The sequence below is a fragment of the Maylandia zebra genome, linkage group LG14 (genome assembly GCF_041146795.1).
Source record: "Maylandia zebra isolate NMK-2024a linkage group LG14, Mzebra_GT3a, whole genome shotgun sequence".
In the NCBI taxonomy this organism is placed as follows: Eukaryota; Metazoa; Chordata; class Actinopteri; order Cichliformes; family Cichlidae; genus Maylandia; species Maylandia zebra.
Window position 1 is genome coordinate 6,022,843 of NC_135180.1, and position 19,447 is coordinate 6,042,289.

Sequence of the window (19,447 nt, forward strand, 5' to 3'; positions counted from 1 at the left end):
TAAAAAACTTTAGTGCATGTATGCTGGATTGCTTTGGGTATGAAAAAAAATGCTTTAAAAATGTATCTTTTGAATCTGAACGTCCATTTGTTAATCAGAATAGCACTGAAATATTAATGCCAGCTATAACGTACAGTCGGGAGATAATGAAGTTTCAGAATTTATCTCAGCACTTCAAAAGCACTTGGATTTATTTCCTTTCTCCGCTTTAATCCTAATCTTTTTCCCCCCCCGACTCGCCCTATGAATCATTCTCTTTGCCCTCTGTGGTTCTGAAATTGTACAGCACGGTCACCCAGAGACTGATCTGCCTTTTACAATGTCTGCTAGCAGCACACGGAAAAGAAAAGAGGAAACAATGAAGCACCCATTTCTAAAAATATAGGAGATGAGCACACAACCAATGGCAATGCAGCAAGAGCAGGAGATCCAGGAGAAAAGGTGATTCAGGCTCATTTTAATGATGTGCTCTCAAAAGGCTCAGAAGAAACAGTGAATTTGTGCGGCCAGATGGCGTCATGAACCAAAACGCTTACATCCCGGCACCTTCTTGTTGCTTCAGAAAAGAAAAGCGCCAAAGGGTCTGTCCACTCTCGTCTGCAAAGCACATACTGGTGGAAACATGATCAGCCCAGTCAGATAAAGCATTGTGGTGACGCCAGGAAATTCAAATGTAACCTTTGCTGTTTGTGTCTGTGAAGTAAAGCCGACAGCTGAACAGTGACATAAAGCCTCAGCAGTCACACTATAAAGGCATTGGCATGGCTGAATATGCATACTTAAGTACACTGGAATCCGAGAAAGCGGGACTAAGGCTTTGCTTTTTTTCCTCTGCAGCCCTGTCCTCCTGCACGATACAACACTGTCATCTGTTGTGACTCATATTTATTCGCAGTGGACCAATGACCTCTTGTAGCCGTGTGAATAATGGTATTACCCACTGAGCCCCACCACTGCTCGGCACAGATAAAGACACTTTGTACAGAGCTGCTTTCAGTTGATCTCAGTGTATTTTCTAGATGCATCACTGAATGGAAACTATCTGCTGCAGTCACTGTTTGTTCTGGACATTATTAGGCTAAAAAAAATATCTCTGATCTTTGATTATATCAAACTTTTTTTTTTCCTATAAGAGTGAAAATTGATTAGAGCTCAGAGTATCTGGCACTTAAAGATGCAGTAATCAGCAGTTGGCCATGAGAGGCCACAAAAACATACATGTATGTATTTGCAGTTGTTGGTGCCCTTTAGTTGCTTGTTGTTTAGTTGCTATGTGGAAAAATTGGCTGTCAAGCCTATTGCCCATTCTGCTGACTTATCCTCTGGAGACAAAGGGCAATTTTCTAACGCATACAGGACCTGTGACCAATAGGTGTCGATAGGCAATTAATCCTATTTAGTTTATAATTGGCTAATTTTCAAAGCTACTTTTCCTCAGATCACACTGTAGCTAGAGGCTATCCTTGGAGACAGTGGGTGGGAAGCAGGGAACACCCTGGACTGGTTGCCAGTCTGTTTCCCAAACTTCTCAATTAGATGTCCTATTGGACTGGATCATAATTATTTATTTAGCATAAGTAAATAGTGAATTTATTTTATTATATCTAAAACATAATTAAGAACTGAGGCTTTAAATTGATTCACCAGAGTGCAGACTTCATCATTAGACTCCAAAACACACTGGAATAAATGTGGAAATTAGCAAATGTGCTTCAGTAAATTACAGTGAATTTATAGTTGAGTAAATATAAATCGTGTGGTTTTGCTGCTCACAAAACAAATTTAAAATTTAAAAAAGCTGCTGCTTTTGAAAAATTGAATAGGTATGGTTTTGTGATTTTTGTAGACAGAACAGCTGTTTAACTGAAAACATTTTTAGTTTCAACATGCTGATTACGTCCAGATTCACATATGAAAGAAAATGAAGCAGAAAATTCCAAATAGTTTCTGATTATGCTGCAAGTCAGCTTTCAAAGTAATTTTCAAACTGCAAATACCCCATAAAGTGCCTTATTACAGTCTAAAGCTACATGTTTCATGGTGTCAGGGCCTTCGAATGGAATAAATGTCAGGACCACGTTGATAAGTCGAAGCAACAGAGATGTTGGGGTGGATGGATGGGTCAACAGCACCGACCAAACACTTGTGAAAAATATCGGTTCAGTTTTTCCAGCTACTAGTTGCTGTGTTAATTCATAAATGGTCCATAGAATACTTAAAAAAAAGACACTTCACTTCATAAAAATATAAATGTAAATATAACATTGAATATCGGTGAAAGAATCCAAGGAAGCTGAGAGCTTTACATGAGTCACCGGGTGTTTGTGATTCAGCTACTTGAACACATACACCAGGGAGATACGCGTGTGCGTCACCTGAATAAGATGGAAAAACAGACATCACACTGTTTCATGAGAAATTGATGATCGGCCACAATATTAACACCAGTGACATGTGAATAACACCCATCATCATGCTGAAACACAGCGATCTGCTGGAAAACTGAAGGCTTTGATTTGACACCTAGCGCCCACCTAAACATCACTGCAAAGCAAAACTCCCATGGGTCCTGCGGCAGCTCAGAGCTGTTTTGGCAGACCTGCACAGCATCAGGTGGTTTTAGTGTTTTGTCTAATAATACATACTTCCCCAGCTCACTTCTCTCTGGCTGAAATCATCCTAATCAAATGCTGTAGTGATTACTTGGAAAGTGGCTCTGCATAAATGCGGCTCCTGATGGAGAATGATTGGATACAACTAGAGATCTAGGCATCTGGAGAGGAGTCAGTAACGACTCTTGAAATGTCTCACACGAACATATCACAAAAGTTCTCTCTGCTCGATTGTGAGGTAACAGCAGAACTCAGAACTTCTATGCCTCATTCCACAGGAGCCAACGAAGAGGGTTTGTGATCGTCACCTTCTCTGTCACAGCACAGAGCACACACACCAGCTGACGGGGTGATAAATGATCTGTGATGCGGACAGACACACAGGCAGGCAGGTAGAGCAGAAAAAAAAGGTCAGGATTTGAATCTGTATTAAGAACATTGTCTAATATAGTATACATCCCAGCCTCCCCTGCTGGGTTTATATACATTTCCTGTCTGAAGAGGATGCCACAGCTTTACCTAGTTTCACCTTGTGAATCTTTTTTGGGAAAGAAGCGGGTGGTTTCAGATCTTTCAGCGGAAGTGATCATGCAGAGAAGATTGTGTGTGTGTGTGATGTGGGTTTACGGAGATATATATGTAGCTGGACAGATCGTATCGAGAGATGCAGTCAGAATGAGACAGACACGAAGAGGATGGTGCAGGGATGGAGGTGAAACGCAGCCCCACAGTGACGTACTGAAGATGCGCCGGGACAAAACTGGCACTTTCTGAGATGCGATATGAAATTCAGGCAATGATGAGGCCCCTGTTTTGGGTTTTTTTTCCATACAGACCACACATCAGGGGAAAAGTGAAGGAGTAACATACAGTGTTATAATTAGTCCGATGACCTGTGTAACCTCTATCAGCATGGGAACGTTGGGAACTCCAAATATGATCATGGATAATAGATTAGATTATAACATATTATAATATTCACATTCAGTTAGGCCATACCGGGTCACATCCAGCTCATACTCAAGAATGACAGTGTGTTCAAGGCAAATAGCACCCCACAGAGCTATAAGAAGAATTAAAGGTACTGTAAATGAAAATAGTTTAAAGCTTTTAAAATTAACTAAAACTATCAACATAATGTGAAGAAACAACTGACATGAAGTTGTCATTTATATCAGAAACATCTATGTGATGCGCTGCAGAGATATTAACTACATTTTAAAACATGTCTGGACTGTAATTTCTTTGTAATACTGGTTTGCACCACAAGAAGGTGTAGTGAGTCAGTGTAGTGACCAGGCTGCCCTGAGTCTAAGAAAAGGAGGAAAAGGCTGGTGTCTGCAATAGGAGTGATGGACGGGGGGGCTTAATGATGCACTTCAGTAATGTGACTGTACTCTTGACTCTGACCTGCGGTCCATGTACCATACCACCAGCTAATCTAACATGCATGTGTTTGGACACACCACAGGAAGGTTAAATACAAAGCTTCTTGCTGCTAGGCAACAGTGTTAGCCATTGAACCACCGCAGTGTCAGACTTCATGTTATTGTTTCATATTATGATTGTGAGTGAAATTTAAACTTAGCTTAATAGTGTAGGGGTTTGCACATTTGCCCAACAAGGGAAGGATCACTGGTGCAAAAAAATAGACAAAAAGCTTAGAAGTTGCATCAGGAAGGGTGACTGTTAAAAAAGTAAAAACTGTCAAATTAAGACGTGGTGCTTCCAGCTGTGGTGACCCCTTTTGAGTAAAGGAGCAGCTGAAAGAACCTTTTGGCTAACTGTGTTTACAGTAAGGATATTTAAAGGATCATATTGTAAGTTCAAGCCAAATAATTCTATTACTGACAGTAATCTTTTATTGTTATCTCAATGTGACTGACATACTATGACAAGGGCCATAAAAGTGTTATTAACTACTACTTATTTTACTTTTATTCAGATTTTGTACACTCTTTTTGAAAGAAAAGAAAAAGAAAAGAAACACAATGAGATTTCCAAAGCAGACTGTAGGTGTGTTTTCCTAGTCCAAGTTTGGCTCTTTTTACTTTCTGTGCACTTCTTTGCTCTCTTTTTCCGCACTCCCAACCAGTCATGTGGGTGGCTGATCCAGGCTCTGCTGGTGGAGTCTTCTTGTGAACAAGGAGTTCTTCTTTCCCACACTCACCAGCTCTCTGTTCATAGAGGAACATGACCTTGTTGGTGTTTTATCAACAAGCACCTTGAGATTAAATGATTTAAATTACATTTGTTAATACAGGTCTTTGTAATGTGCTCCACTGGTGTTCTGATAAACAAAACAACAGTATCTGTGACCCTCTAATATAATACTTCCAAAGCAGTACTGTCAAAAGTCTACATTTCTGGTCTATATGCCTCAAATGACCTACCCTACCATCTTCCTGTTTGTTTTTCATCTGGGGGAGAGGGGATCTCAGCTTGATCGGGGGGGGGGGGGGTGTCTTTTTCTCTAAAGCGTGGGATTCTGATCTGAAGCCAAATGTATCATGAGCTCTCTCAGCATCTTATCTGTTTTGGGTACACTGCAAGGCTTGCCTGTTCTATTTATTATTTTAAACCGGGGAGGGCGGCAAACCATGGGAAAGTAGTCCAGAAACATTTGTCCAAGCTGATGACACATCAGACGGAGGGCTATGATTGAAGATAGCCCTCAGGCTGATAAGTGTATAAATGTTTTCTACAATTGTGTGTGTTTGTCTGTTTCCTGTTCAGGGCAGAAAAACATTCCGCACAGACAGAGCTGGGCTGGGGTGGAGCAGTGAGCATGGGAGGAGATTATGAGCTCTATCAATTAGATCAACGGTTTCAAACCACGTGTAATGGAGAGCTGAGGGCATTGCTGCACCAGCTGTGTTAACTAATTAGCACACTTTCACTTAGAAAGGAGGAAATGGGCTGCTGCGTTGAGCTGGGTTTCCGCACAAACCTCTTGGGCCAATGTGGGAGGAAGTCTGATACCCAGATTGTGAGGGGTGGCCACAATAGCCTGGCGGTGTTTTTTTCCACCCTATTTGCATTATTTCTAAGTTTGTTTCCTGTAAGGAATTATAAAGTACATATGTAAGTAGCTAGAGGTGGACTATTTTTCTCTCACTGTCAACAAACGGTGTGAGAAAATACAATAATTTGTACTTGCGTGCGCCATTATACAGGCTACTGCAATCCTAGGCCTTTCCATTAACCGCTTTCCAAAGACAGTTATTTTGTGTGTTTGTTTTTTAAATGGCCAAGCTTCCAGTTATATTAACTGCTGTACAAACCACATTTGGTCATATGCATTACCATTTTTTTTCCCATCAGAAAGACCACCACCATACTCAAGTGATTTACTTGACTCTTATTTTGACCAATTAAAAGTCATTGCTAGCCAGTTACAACAATCCATCCAGTCTGAAGGACCCTTTGAGAGCTGGTTCCTGCACACTTATGCAGAGACCGAAATTACATGGAGAAACACTGAAGAAGCAGCCTGGCAGAGACTGGGTGCTGAAGCTGGCCGGTGATGAGATGCAGGTGGTCAGGCTGAAGGGCGGAAACACTAGCCCTCCACCCAAGAGCGGAGAAACCTCTGCTCAGTTCATCCTAGACCCAGAGTGTTACGGAGTCCGAAACACCATGAAACCAGTGCTGGACTATGACATGGACCTGCATTTGCCGTTGGAGCTGCAGCTGATGGAGCACTGCATAAAAATATGAAACTTTGACAGTTTTAAGGCCGGTTTCAGTTTTGATCCTGGTTTAGCAGTAAAAGATTCTGATATTTGAAATTCGTCAGACAGCAGCCTCAGAGGTCATGTGTCATCAGATCAAAAAAATTGATCCTTAGGGAACACCTCAGGGATCTATTTCGGTCCAGCTCTCCACCCATGCCAGCAGTCGGTATCAGTATAATGAGCGGTTTCTGTGCAAGTGGAAATCTGAGTGAAACTTTGCACCTCACTGTGATGTCGCCAACATTATTGAATCTTTAATATCACTAATTCACATTTGATTGGTGATTATATAACTTATTAAGACTGCCATTTTCTAAAACTGCTCCTGTAGGTTTTAGCAAAGGTTACTCACACAAATACCAGCATCAATGTTAGGGACTATTTGCAGCAGTGGATTAATACGCATACCAGAATATGGTGGCTTGATTTAAACAGACTCCAGTGGCTGGGCTTCTGTGTCAGGATTTAGCTGCTGCTAAAACAACCTTTTTCTACATTTAGTTTGCTACATCGCTAAAGTGTTGTACAATCCTACAATTTTCTTAGTAACTGAGGAAAGAAATTGCACTGACATGCTAAGATCCCTTAAGATGTCAGGCTGCATACTTCTTCGGGGAATTCATCAAATCCCATCCCAGAAAGGCATATCCATTACAAATAGAGATAAAGGATGTGAAAGGGGCAGAAACCAGACGAGAGCTATCCAGGCTGTTAACATGCCGTCTGTCACATTGAGGCCAGAGGCTGAAATTGCAGCTGCACACTGTCGATTGGAGAACACAGCGTGCTGCAAGTCTGTTTGCATTTTCATTGGAATTTGTCCAAAAGTCTGTAAAGTTGTAATTTAATGGATGCTTGATGAAAGGATTTTACGGGCAGCTCTGCTCACATGACATACTGGTCTCACCGCAACACATATCCAGTGTTCAGTCATGTCGGTGTATGTGAACTATCAGTGATCTGCTTGTTTTGCTGCATAGCCGCTTCCACATCGCTCACTTGAATGCGGTGCTGCTTCTTGCTGCTGCTTTCAGCATGTCACTCACGCCAGCATCCACCTGAAGGATCTGATTGATTCTAGTTCCCTTTACAAGGATCTTACTGTCTTTGCTCTACATTCCTTGTGAGGTGAGAATATTCCAAGTGACAAACCCTGTAGACCTGTGCAAGGCTGGAGAAGTGATAGTATAAATTTTTAACAAAAAAAAAAAGCCCCAAATTCTCAAGTTCTGGCTTGTTAAACTTAAATATAAGCTGCTTTAGACATTCAGCATCTTTAGAACAGGATTTTTTAGTTTTAACTGTATGAATCAGGGCTGAAAATATTTTCAGTCCCCTAATACAAATATCCAAGAAGGTCAGGACTAAAACGTAGGCTGTATAATGTAAATTTAAAAAGAAACGTGACTTGCAGTTCACTCAAACGGTTTCGACTGAATGTACAAAGACATGAGGAAACAAAACCTCACTGTAGTTTTGGTGGGATTAATTGGACATAATGAGACAAGGGGAAGCGAAACTAGAAACACTGACAAGAGAAACGGACCTTCAAAATAAAACAGGAAACACAGACAAAACTCTAAACACGCAAACTTAACACAGACTGGGGAGACAGAACATATGAACTTGAAATGTGGAACAGGAGAGCACAGAGGACACAAAATACTAGGGATAATCGCAAACAACTCAAAATAAACAAAACCACAGAATATTAATAAATTTAAACATAAACACGGAGTCAGACTCCGGGCCATGACAGATAGACAAAAACTCTCACAGTCACTGGAACATCTCTTGGACAACAGAAATACACCTCACATCCAGAGTTTGAAAAACCAGAGTTTCAGGGACATGGAGGCAGAAGGTGGATATTCAAGAGAAGCAAACAAAACTAAACGGGAGAAGCACAAACCCATCAAGAGGCACTTAAATACACTATACTAACACTGTACAAAAGCAAGGATGTCAAACTCATTTTACTTCATGGGCCGCATACTTTGGCCATAAGTGGGCTGGATAAGTGAAACTCCCCTTTCTGTTAGTGAAAAGAAGTCTAACTACACATTTAATAGCTGTGATTTAGACTCTTAGAGCTTAAAGTGTAAGAAATAAATGTGTAAAATGAAGATATGAATGCCCTGTAATTGTAAATTGGAAAATGTATAGTATTTCTTCTTCTTTTTTTCCATTTTTTTACTTGAACCCACAGAGTAAAAAAACCAGGAATGTCATTTATTGTTTATCTATTACTTTTTTACAGTCTTTATTGTGATGTAAAACTTATGAGTAAATTGTTAAAAGTCTGTACATTTTCCAAACTTGCTCAGTGGGTCAGATTGGAGTCTTTGGTGGGACACCCCTGACATAAAGGGACAACATGGAAAATCATGGCATTTAATGCTAATTAAAAGAGCTGTTTCTTGCTATATGTGTATGGCCTTCATTGGCCTCGGGTTGTATATGTGACAGATATGACCTTTTTAGAGCAAGACCCCCAGAAAAAAACCCCAGCGATAGGATGCTGGTTCTGCTGACCCCACCATCACTGTGACAAAGACGGATGAACACATCACTCCAATACCAGAGACAGACAGCAGGTTCCCCTCCCCCACACAAATCAAACTAAAAATACATTCTGGCGACAGAAGACTTTCTGGAATGTATGGGATAGTGAGGAAAACATTTTTGGAGGTCTAAATTTGACCCACTGCTTTGCTTTAGGCTGCTCTGCCTTTGATGCCTCTCATGTCCCTCTGGTATGTGAGTAGATAAGCATACTCAGCTGTTGATGATAACAATTATATCTCACAGCTACTTGTTTCTCAGAAAACTTTGTGCTGCTCAGAGCTGAAGGTCTCATGTTCCATCGATGTAAACGCTCGTGGCACAAAGTTTTGGCAGTGGCACCACCATAGTGGCTGGTAGAAGCAGATTTACCTCCAGTGGGTTAATCCTCAATTAAATATCCTCCTTTGTGTGTGTCCCAGAACGTCACAACAATGTGTGTGTTATTTGCAAGCAATAATTGGTGCTGGCTGACGGCTTGTTTTCACTTGCAAGATGGCAAAATGAAACTTCTGATTAGTATTCTTCTTCCTTTTCACCCGACCCCAGATGAATTCTTTGTGCTCCGTTCATTATGTAATTCTCGACCAGGCAACCCGCTGGGTTTATTTTTAGCTGCATCCGTGCAGTTGGAGAGTATAAAGGTTTGGGTGATTTGATGCTCAATTGCAATTTTTTTAATTCAGCGCACTTCAGTTTCTTAAGCCTTAAATCCCTTCAGTGTGTCTGTCTCTCTGCTTGTGTGCCCCCAGATATCCCTTTAACCCCAGCCTGCTCTTTTTGTAGTTTCCATTAGCTTCCAATGTACTTGACCTTATGCAGTGTGGCCATATTGTTTTCTAGTTTTGAAGCTTATTTCAGACGTCTGAGACAGACAAGTGTGAGTTGGATGGTGGTTGGCAGAGATCTTTGGATGGTTGGATCTCATTAAGTAGCCGTGATACGACTTATCATGACTGAATATTAAATACAGTTTTCTCTGCCAGGGACTGCACAAGGACTTATTAGTGTCACTGATAGTTCTGGCCTTATGTTACTTTACATTTAAATCCAATGAGTTCCACACAGTGAGCTGGACAGACTTTAAATCAGGCAGAAAGAGTTTATAAGTGGAAAAAGTGGAATCTCAGTCAGTACTTGCACAGCCACAGACGATGTGAGTCACTGAGTTTGGAAATGAGGAAAGAAAGATTTATCCACTTTTGCCTTTTTTTTATTCACACGTTGCCATTCTGTTGTTGTAAAAATTGTGAAGCTGCAGCACTTCTATGACTAATGGAGTCGGCTGATATAATGCTACACAATAACAATTATTTGTGGATAAATGGTCAGAAAGTGAATTATTTACAGAGTAAGAGTACTCAGACACGACCCCTATTTAGAGACACTGGACGTGCTGTGTGAAATTTACCTCAAAATGCAATTATTTGTAAATGTTTCAGTGTAAACATTCTAAATGTTTTCTGTGCCCTATTGTGAATAAAATATGGACTCATGAGATTTGCAAATCATTAATTAATCATTTCATTGTTTACATTTTGCAAAGCATCCAACGTTTTTGGAGTTCATAACTGACACAGAGCATCATTTTCTGTCTGTCTCCAGTCTGAAGGCAGTGCTGTCAGCCCCTCCATCCAGCGGGGCATTGGATCTTTCCGGCATCCCTCTGACAGCTCGGGACATGGAGCGTCTGTGTGCGCACCTGCAGCGCTACGCGTCTACTCTGATCAGCCTGGAGCTGGGCTTCACTGAGCTCACAGACGAGGCTTTCCTCCTGCTGCTCCCCACACTGGCCTCTCTCCCACACCTGGAGACTCTGGCACTGAACGGAAACAGGCTGACCAGAGCGATTCTGAAGGAGCTGACAGATGCCCTGAAGGTCAGAAAGTCAGATATCAATGTTTTCATACAGTGCTTTTACTATTTTATATACTCAGATCCCTCAGATGTTAGGAGTGTCTGAAGCTGCTTACTATATACTTCTATTTGACAAAGGAAACTCCAGAAAAGTGGAAACTGTTGCTTAAACCAAAATAAATTTAGTTTTGAGCCTTTGATAGCGCTACAATATAAAATTCAAGTCACTAATAATCCTTTTTGCAAAGTATTTTTCACTAGTGTTCAGTGCTGAAATCAGTCTTCCAGTAGTTCCTGAATGATTCCAGGTTTCCACCTTAACAACTAAGGCTTTTTATCACTTAGCTAGAGCAGCTTGGTTTTTCTTTCTTCAAAACATGGGTAAATAATATCTGAGAGAAAGTGACAAATCAAAAAATATTTTCTGTGATCTAATCTGATGTTAGTTTTTATTTGTTTCTTTCTTTGAAATTTATACTAACAGACTGACCAATTTGAGGATTTTAGCTTGATTTGTTGCATTTATATTGAAAATACCTATTGAACATAGTGCTTATACTGCAACATGGGAATATTGTTTTCCTCAGGATCCGGGCAGTTTTCCAAGCGTGACATGGATTGACCTGGGCAACAATGTGGATATTTTCTCCCTGCCGCAGCCCTTCCTGGTCAGCCTGAGGAAGCGCTGTCCCAAGCAAGGCAACCTGCCCACCATCCAGGAGTTTGGAGAGAGCCAGGCCAGCGACCCCCCTGAAAGGCTACGGGGTCTTGGGGAAGAGGAGGAAACAGACGACACCAACCGGACTGAGAGCATGGGCGAGCTCCGTTCGGAAGTAGAGGAAGAGCTGGATGGAGAGATGGAGATAGAGGAGATGATGGAAGAGCTGCTGGACTTTGACAGGGAGGTACAAGGGAAGGAGGATGAGGAGGAGAGCATGTGGACAGTAGGGGAGCACAGGAAAGGAGGGGCGAGGAGGAGAAAGAGGGGAGGGGATGAGGAGGAGGAGGAGAAGAAGGAGAGGGTGGTGCAGAGGAGAGAGGAGCGCCCAAGGAGGAGGACAAGGGCAGTGATGGCAGAGTACGAGGATGACACACAGAGCTGTTCGAGCCAGTCGCAACACTCATCTGGGGCAGTGGAGCCAATGAGAGTCGAGGAAGACGAGTTTACCGACCAATCAGAACACTTTACCTGATCGGTCCCCACTACTCGGTTTATGTTTTACTTCCTGTGTCTACTTCTACATGGAAGGGGGCGAGAGAATTCTGTGGCTAAAAATGCTGCAGTGCTGCATAAATGTGCCACTCGATGTCCCTCCCCTGATCTGATTTGTGACCAATCACAGCTTCAGACGATGACGAAGTGGCTGCTGAACTGAAACTCAAGCCAATCCCCAGCAGGAAGTGTGTTTTACCTTAGCTGTCTGTTGTTTAAAGTACTAATAGACCACAGATGCTATTGCATAGTATAGACTGATAAATTATATCGGACGAGGCTTTCATGTATAGAATGTTAATCTATATTCAGGTCCTTCCTCCTTGTAATCCCAGTAATACCTACATGTGCCTGTAACACGTCCCATTCCTGGTTAAAAGAAAAAGTAATCAGGGCCTTTATAAGGAAATGTTTTTGCCAAAAACTACAAGTGGAACTGTGTAAAAGCCCCACGTGGGTCAAAGGCCAGCCTGATGGATCGGAAGATCTCCTTTGTAGAATCCAGTTGCTGCTTAAGAAATGTGATGTGAAATTTGATGAAGGTGAAATTAGTAAGCTAAAAAACCACCCTGATAATAGCTAGAGCAATGAGTGACTCTGGAAGAAGAAGCTCCTGTTTCCAAGGCTATGCAAGGGAGAATGGGTAACGATGAGCCAGCTTTTACTTGAGTCAACCTTTAGCTAAGAGGAGTAATAACTTCAGGAAATTATATCTCGCCTGAAAACTTATCAGACGTAGCTAACTCAACTAAACAACAAGATATTTCATCTCAAAATGTGGGAAGTTGAGCTTAAAACAGATGATGATCCATCTGAGAAAATAGTAACAAACCATTCTTCTAACCCTACGTGTAATTATTTAGAATTAGATCTCAACTCCCGGTTATTAAATAGACATTACAGCTTTTTTTGTCTATAGTGCTAAAAGATGAAGATACTCCGCTATCCCTCTTAAGGAAAAGCTTAAATTGGATGAAAGCTTTGTTGCTTTGAGGGTATTTTCATTGTTTTTCATTTTCACTGTCATGACAAAAAGTTTTGGAGGTGGCACAACAAATTTATTAAGTTTTTGAAACATATTAAATCTTTATAATGGTTCTTCACTGTATCAAAGAAACATGAAAAATAAACTAAATAAAAAATGAAGCAAATGAAAACAAACCCAGATCTGTTGGCCTCAACTGTACAATATCAACTTTTGCATTAAAAGTTAACAACATTTAACATAAAACACCAATATAGTCAAAAATATAGTAAAAAAACAAACAAACAACAACTCTGTTTAAGATAAAATATTCCTGTGCCCCATACAGATAGTTATAAAATCACTGGTTTAATTAACACATATCTACACCAATCAAACTCTAAACACAGCATAACCGATATAATGATCAAAACTCTACTAAACTGAGGATTTGATCCATTACCTGCATCTTTATGATTGTTATTTCAGAAGTAATAGCTAAATGCATAACTCTTGGTATGCAGGATGAAGTAGAGTAAACTTAATCTAATGTAAGAAAACCTCAAAACTATAATAAATTAGGTTAAATTAACTACTGGCTCATCTTATCCCTTTGTCCCCTGCAGTGGATAGAAGTGTTAACCTCATTGCCATGCGTCCCAAAGCCAAGTGCTGAAATATTTAGTAGCCTTTTTCCTCATAATCCAGGTCATGCTTCACACTGCGGCGCTGTACACTAGAGTGCATCACACGCTTACAGTGCTGTGTTTGTATATAGGTCGCTGCTATGCTGTACGCTGGGTTACAACACAATATCCTTATACAGTATGTAGCTCTCACCTGGCTTGTGCATTCTCTCCATGTGTCACTTATAATCCCTGCAAAGCTTTAATAAACTGTATTTTTAGATGTACAGTACATATATATATGTACTGTACTGTACATATATATATATATATATATATAAACTAATCATTTTTATCTGACAGATTTTTTAGATTGTAGATTAGCTACTTCACAAGTACTATCACTGAATTCAAGAATTTGTATATTTTAAGGGGTTTGCAGTAGCAGTATTCATGTTTGTGAATAACTCTTGAAGGAAGAGCTGACCCAGTTTAATGACTGTCTGATCACTGAAGACAGAGTCTGTCCAGGTAAGGAATATTACACTGGAGCAAAGTAAATGTCACCTTAAAACAGTCAAAATTGCAAACTTTTTTTTTCTCTCAGACCGTGGCCCTAGGTGCTAATACGCTCACCTTTGGAGCTGTTTATGTGTGTATCATAGCAAATGAAGGCTTTTTGTGATGTACTGCTTTGCAACATCATCATAAATTAGCATAAACACAGCTGGATGCATTACAGAGCTATCTTGAATCACTAGCTAACAGCAGGGGTCTGCATAATAACAGAAACCCTGCCAAAGATATAGAACTGGCTGCGCTAGTCACAAAAAAAAACTCTATTGTAATTCTTTTTTTTAATTATTATTTGTAGAGTTGTTCAATTGAAAGGCTTTGAGAAGTGAGAGAGGCTAACACTGATGTTGTTATGAGACTGTGCTGAAGCTCTGATGAACAGAAAGCATGTGGACAGTAAAGCATGAAAGGAAAGGGCCTGATCCCAGTTTCCAAACTAATAACCTTTGAAGCCTGTCCCTCTAAGGGCGTGAGGCCTTAATGTAGACCTAATTGTTTTTCCCTAGTGTCCCTATTGCCTACATACAAGTTTTAAAGATGGGGTCAGAGTATGCAGACCCTTTCCAAAAACTTAGAATATCATGGAAAAGTTTATTTATTTCCATAATTCCATTCAAAACGTTAAGCTTTCAGGATTATAGATTCAGATCCCGCAACTTAAACCATTTCAAGTACTTAGTTGTTTATTTGTACGTTTGTAAATTTGGGCTGATGTCTTCATAGTATTCTAATTTTTTGAAATCATGTTTTCATGGATTTCATGAGCTGGAAGCCCAAATTATGTACAAATAAACAACTAAGTACTTGAAATTGTTTAAGTTGTGGGCCCTGAATCTATAATCTATGAAAGTTTAACGTTTTGAATGGAATTATGGAAATAAATAAACTTTTCCATGATATTCTAAGTTTTTGGAAAGGGATTTACTCATATTTACAGATATTTACAGCTCACGTTTCACACTGCTTTAAACACTCAGTTTTAGATCAATTTTTCTACTCTTGGTTCTGTATGTGTATTAGAGTGGATACCCCTTGTATGGTCATCTCAGGCACAGTTCTGATGTGAGCACAAAGGTCCCACCTTGTTGTTTAGATCTTCTATTGTTATCTCAGAAAAATGAACTGAGTAGCTACACCAAGACCCAGGATGTTATGGCTTAGTCACACTGGTCATTTAGTGATTGTATGAAATCTTTTTGCATTCGGTGACCAGCTGCAAGTTACTTTGATCATCAGCTGGTCTCCCAGAGACTAAGCACACAACATCCTCAACATCTGGGTAAATGCTTTCGATCATAGGGCGACTGCACAGGTTGCCTGATGGGAGGCAACCTGTCTCCAAGTAATCAAAGTCCAATTCAGACTGGTTGCAAATAGACATCTATTTTTTAAATACAGGAAGAGAACACATTACAAGATTACGATCTGAGTCACTCTGGACCAATGAGTGAAACTCATGTGTAATGCATTTTGTTGCAATAAGGGACTTGACTCAGCTGGTTGCCAACTAGTAACCAGATATTACTGTGGTTGAACTGCTGTCCTGCAGCAACTGCATCTCGATCTGTTTCTGAATTTCTGGTTCAAACCTGTGAGGTACTGGCTGAACTCTGAAGCTAATGTGAATTTCTGTTTAAGGTGAAGGTCTGTGTATGTAAACAGCAACAGAATTGACATTTTCACTAATCTATCACCGTTGTTTGCTGTATTATCACAAACAGATTGCATGTAATTGCCAACTTGACCCCATTCAGTCTCAATCTGATAACAGACTGACTCCATTTTATTGCTGTTTTATCGCAGCGCTAAAATAGCTGCAGGTTCAGGTGATTCTAACGTAAGAGTAAATGATACTTTTTCTCATCCAAAATGTTTTAGCAGATTAATTAATACTGATACAGATGAAAAAAAAAAAGCAGTGCCAAATTTCGCCAAATGGATAGCATTTAGAGAATACCCCACTGACACCTGAAACTGTGTCCAACTCAATATGAAGGCTTGATATGACCTGTGCAGCTTCCTTCTGGAAAAAAACAGAATCAAATCAGAACTGAATCAACAGCAGTTTCAACAATAAAAGATTTAGGTGTCTTATTAGAGACAAAAAAGAGGCTAATGTAGTCTTTAGAAGCTCATTCCCTCTGATTCTGCACCCCTAGTATTTCTTATTTTTAAATCTTTAGCCTTCAGACCTAACAGGTGGCGACTCGAGGGGCATCACCTGAGGACACATATGCAAACCTTAGCGGTTGAAAATAGAAGCCAAAAACCGCATTTACCACATTTCCTGGAGTGACCACTGGTTCTAAACATAAATAAATCCCACTGCCCCCCATGTTAAACTTTACCTCAGAATTAACCATGTTTATAGCCTGGTATGGAAACATTTTGGTCTGTACAGATACTCATTTGGATCTGACTAAGGCTTAAAGTTGGTGGCTGCTAAATGTACTATAGTTGATAGCTTCCTGCTAATCATCACTTTACCTAATTCCACTTCCTGAATTGGACCTCTTTACCATGTTTGTGCTGTTAATGTCTTTTCTGGAAGTTATTGAGTTGCTGTGTGGCGCAAAGAGTGACATCCAAGACACGAATGCAGTTTGCCTATTATGTTAGCTACCATTGCTGATAACTTAACTCATAACTAAACCGCCACCCGCTCGTCATTCCTGGCTCTAAAAATGTGGCACAGCTAGAGCCAAAATGCAAATGTTGAGGTTTTAAAATGCAGAGTGTGGAAACCAGTGGGTGAAGTCACCGGTGACCATGTCCATCTTTTATATAGAGGTCTATGGCCTTTATTACTGAAGCCAAATAAAAGCCCCAAGACCTGTACACAGATATAAGTGTATAAAACAAGTGCATCTTCCCTTTAATACTCACCAGGAGCTTTTACTGTAAGACAAGAAACTAATGAAAAGCATTGAAATAAGCAAATTCAGCCATTTAGCAATTTACCTCATACCATAGTGTGTTCAGCAGTAATAACATGATACTTATAGGTAACCAACATGTCACACAAGCTGCTAGCTGCTCCCTTTTACTACATTAATACAACATAGGCTGTAAAAATTCAGTGGTAAATCAGTGGAATCTAATTACAAAGAGAAGCATCCCTTTAATGCATCTTTACAAGGAGCTAGTATTCCATTGTCCCTGTAAAACCACTTTAACCAACAGCGCGTTAATACGAACCCTTTAAACAGAGGCAGATGTAAAGCATGTGACACTGAACTCACACTGTTGAAGTCCGTCCTTGAGAGCCACATTGAACTTATTTTTAGCAATTCTCTGTATAGAGTGTCAAATATTGATTGTTGTACAGTGAGTTCAGTTTGTGGTATGTAAAGCATCCACTGGCTTTGTGTACCACTCGTGGTTTGGACTCCATTCTTGGGGTAAGAGTCTTGCTGAAGCTTGCGAATTTACATTGGCTGAAACATGTCTTTGACTGACTGCAGGAGAGAGATATGTACATCATTTTGTCTGCTTTTATGTTGAGGTCATGGGAAATCAAAGCAAAGGGAAATCAAATTAAGCTGATATGCTCATTTGAAGTATTTGAATATATACATATGTAAAGATTCTTCAAACTTGCTTGTCAGAAACTCTCATATTGTTCAGCTTTACTTTCTTCAGCCCTGAGTAAGCAAACTGGTTGAAATTGTGGCCATATGTCTATAGTTCTGTGATTTGTCCTTCCCCTTGCTCTGTACAACTATCTACTCATTGCCACGTGCAGAATGACCTGTCCTTTTGATGCAAACTGTGGTTTTCAGCTTGTGGAGCTATAAATGTTTCCAGTGACAAGACGATGTGAAGTCCATGCGTACGTCTTGTCCAAGGACTCTTGCTGCTTTATTGTGAGTTGTAAAAAGAAACATGGAAATTTGAATTTGAAGGTATGGGTGTCTGTAGCCTTGAATCGTTTATGATTCTTTCCTCAGTATCAGTTTTTCTGTCTATAGCATATACCTCTATGATATTCTCCATGTTCCATTTGTCCCAAAGTTTCTTTGTTTTCATGCCACTTTATCACGGTGATCCTTTTAAAGGAAAACTCATTCATTTCATTCAAATTTAAGATGAAATTGTAAAACCTGATTGTCTGCTGTTTTGCCATGGATCTTATCAATAAATTCTCTGAAGGGAAAAACCCTGCCTTACTCTTACGTTTGTGTTTTCCTCATGTGTTCATGTGTTAGCTACAGCAAATATTTGTAGGTCACATCATACATACATCTGACGCTATAATACTATAGCATATTAACATGTGGATAACTGTTATCTGTGCTTCTTAAAGTGATTTATATTATAAACAGTCATCAAATGATGTGCCAGCAGAACAACAGGAAAAACAATGGGCTTGTTATAAACTCTTTCTTGTTATCAAGTCATTAACAGCCAAGTCTTTACTAAATGGTCATGGCTTTTCCCCTGACAGATGAATTTATACTTGCATATTAATAAATTCACAAAATACATGTTCTAATAACTCATTTGATATGCATATATAATGATCCAAAAACACAGCATGGTGCAGTTGTAAACAAATGTATTCTATCATATGTCTGGGTTAGGGTTAGCAAGTGCACTGTGGTGGATTAAAAGGTAATAAATGACACTATAATAAAATCCATTTGTGTCAGCATCCTGAAATTGTTTTAACAAAGCTAGCGTTTTGCTTCCAAGGAGCAAAAGATAGCAAAAGGGAACAGATTTATAACATTTTAAAAGTGGTCTTGAGCAATAGTTCTCCAGGTTTTCTGGTGGTCTTTCAGATTTTTCTTTGGACATTGACTGCTTTTTCACCCATTTTCAGTCCAGTCCTTGAAACTTACCATTCTCAGAGGAATGTGTTTTGTTCTTTAAACCACTTAACACTGACCTGTAAGTCATGCATAAAGAAAGCACCTGTCTCTAGGAATGAACTAGTGCAGTGTCTACACCTTATTTGCTCTAATTTCTTTAGTTGACCCAATGAAAAAAGCCAAAATAATAACTCAGTTTGACAGGCATGAAATAGTATTTTTGCACTAACGTGGAGATTTCCAAAAGACTTGGTGTATCTCGGTGTGTTGTGCAGTGTGACCTTAAAAATATGAGGAAACCTTACAAGTGGAAGACATAAGGAGAAGTGGCAAAACATTGCTGAAGCAGTGTGGGATCATCTTAACATAGACCAGAACAAAAGGCATCCAGCATCCAAAGAAGAGCTTTGAATGTCCTTCAAGAAGCCTGGAGAATTGTTCCTGAAGTCTACTTAAAGGCCGACAAGAAATCGGCCTTAGAGA

General features: G+C 39.9%; 1 protein-coding gene across 3 annotated transcripts in view; it reads left to right on the top strand.

Moving 5' to 3' along the window:
• lrrc75a (leucine rich repeat containing 75A) overlaps positions 1 to 18,325 on the top strand; it is a 79,712-nt gene extending 61,387 nt beyond the window's left edge. For all 3 annotated transcript variants that reach the window (XM_004574575.4, XM_076892146.1, XM_076892147.1), the window contains 2 exons: positions 10,520 to 10,793; positions 11,359 to 18,325. In XM_004574575.4, the coding sequence (XP_004574632.3) occupies positions 10,520 to 10,793; positions 11,359 to 11,964 (880 nt within the window). In that variant the 3' untranslated portion in view covers positions 11,965 to 18,325. The remainder of the gene's footprint in view (positions 1 to 10,519; positions 10,794 to 11,358) is intronic.
• Positions 18,326 to 19,447: the final 1,122 nt, after the last annotated feature.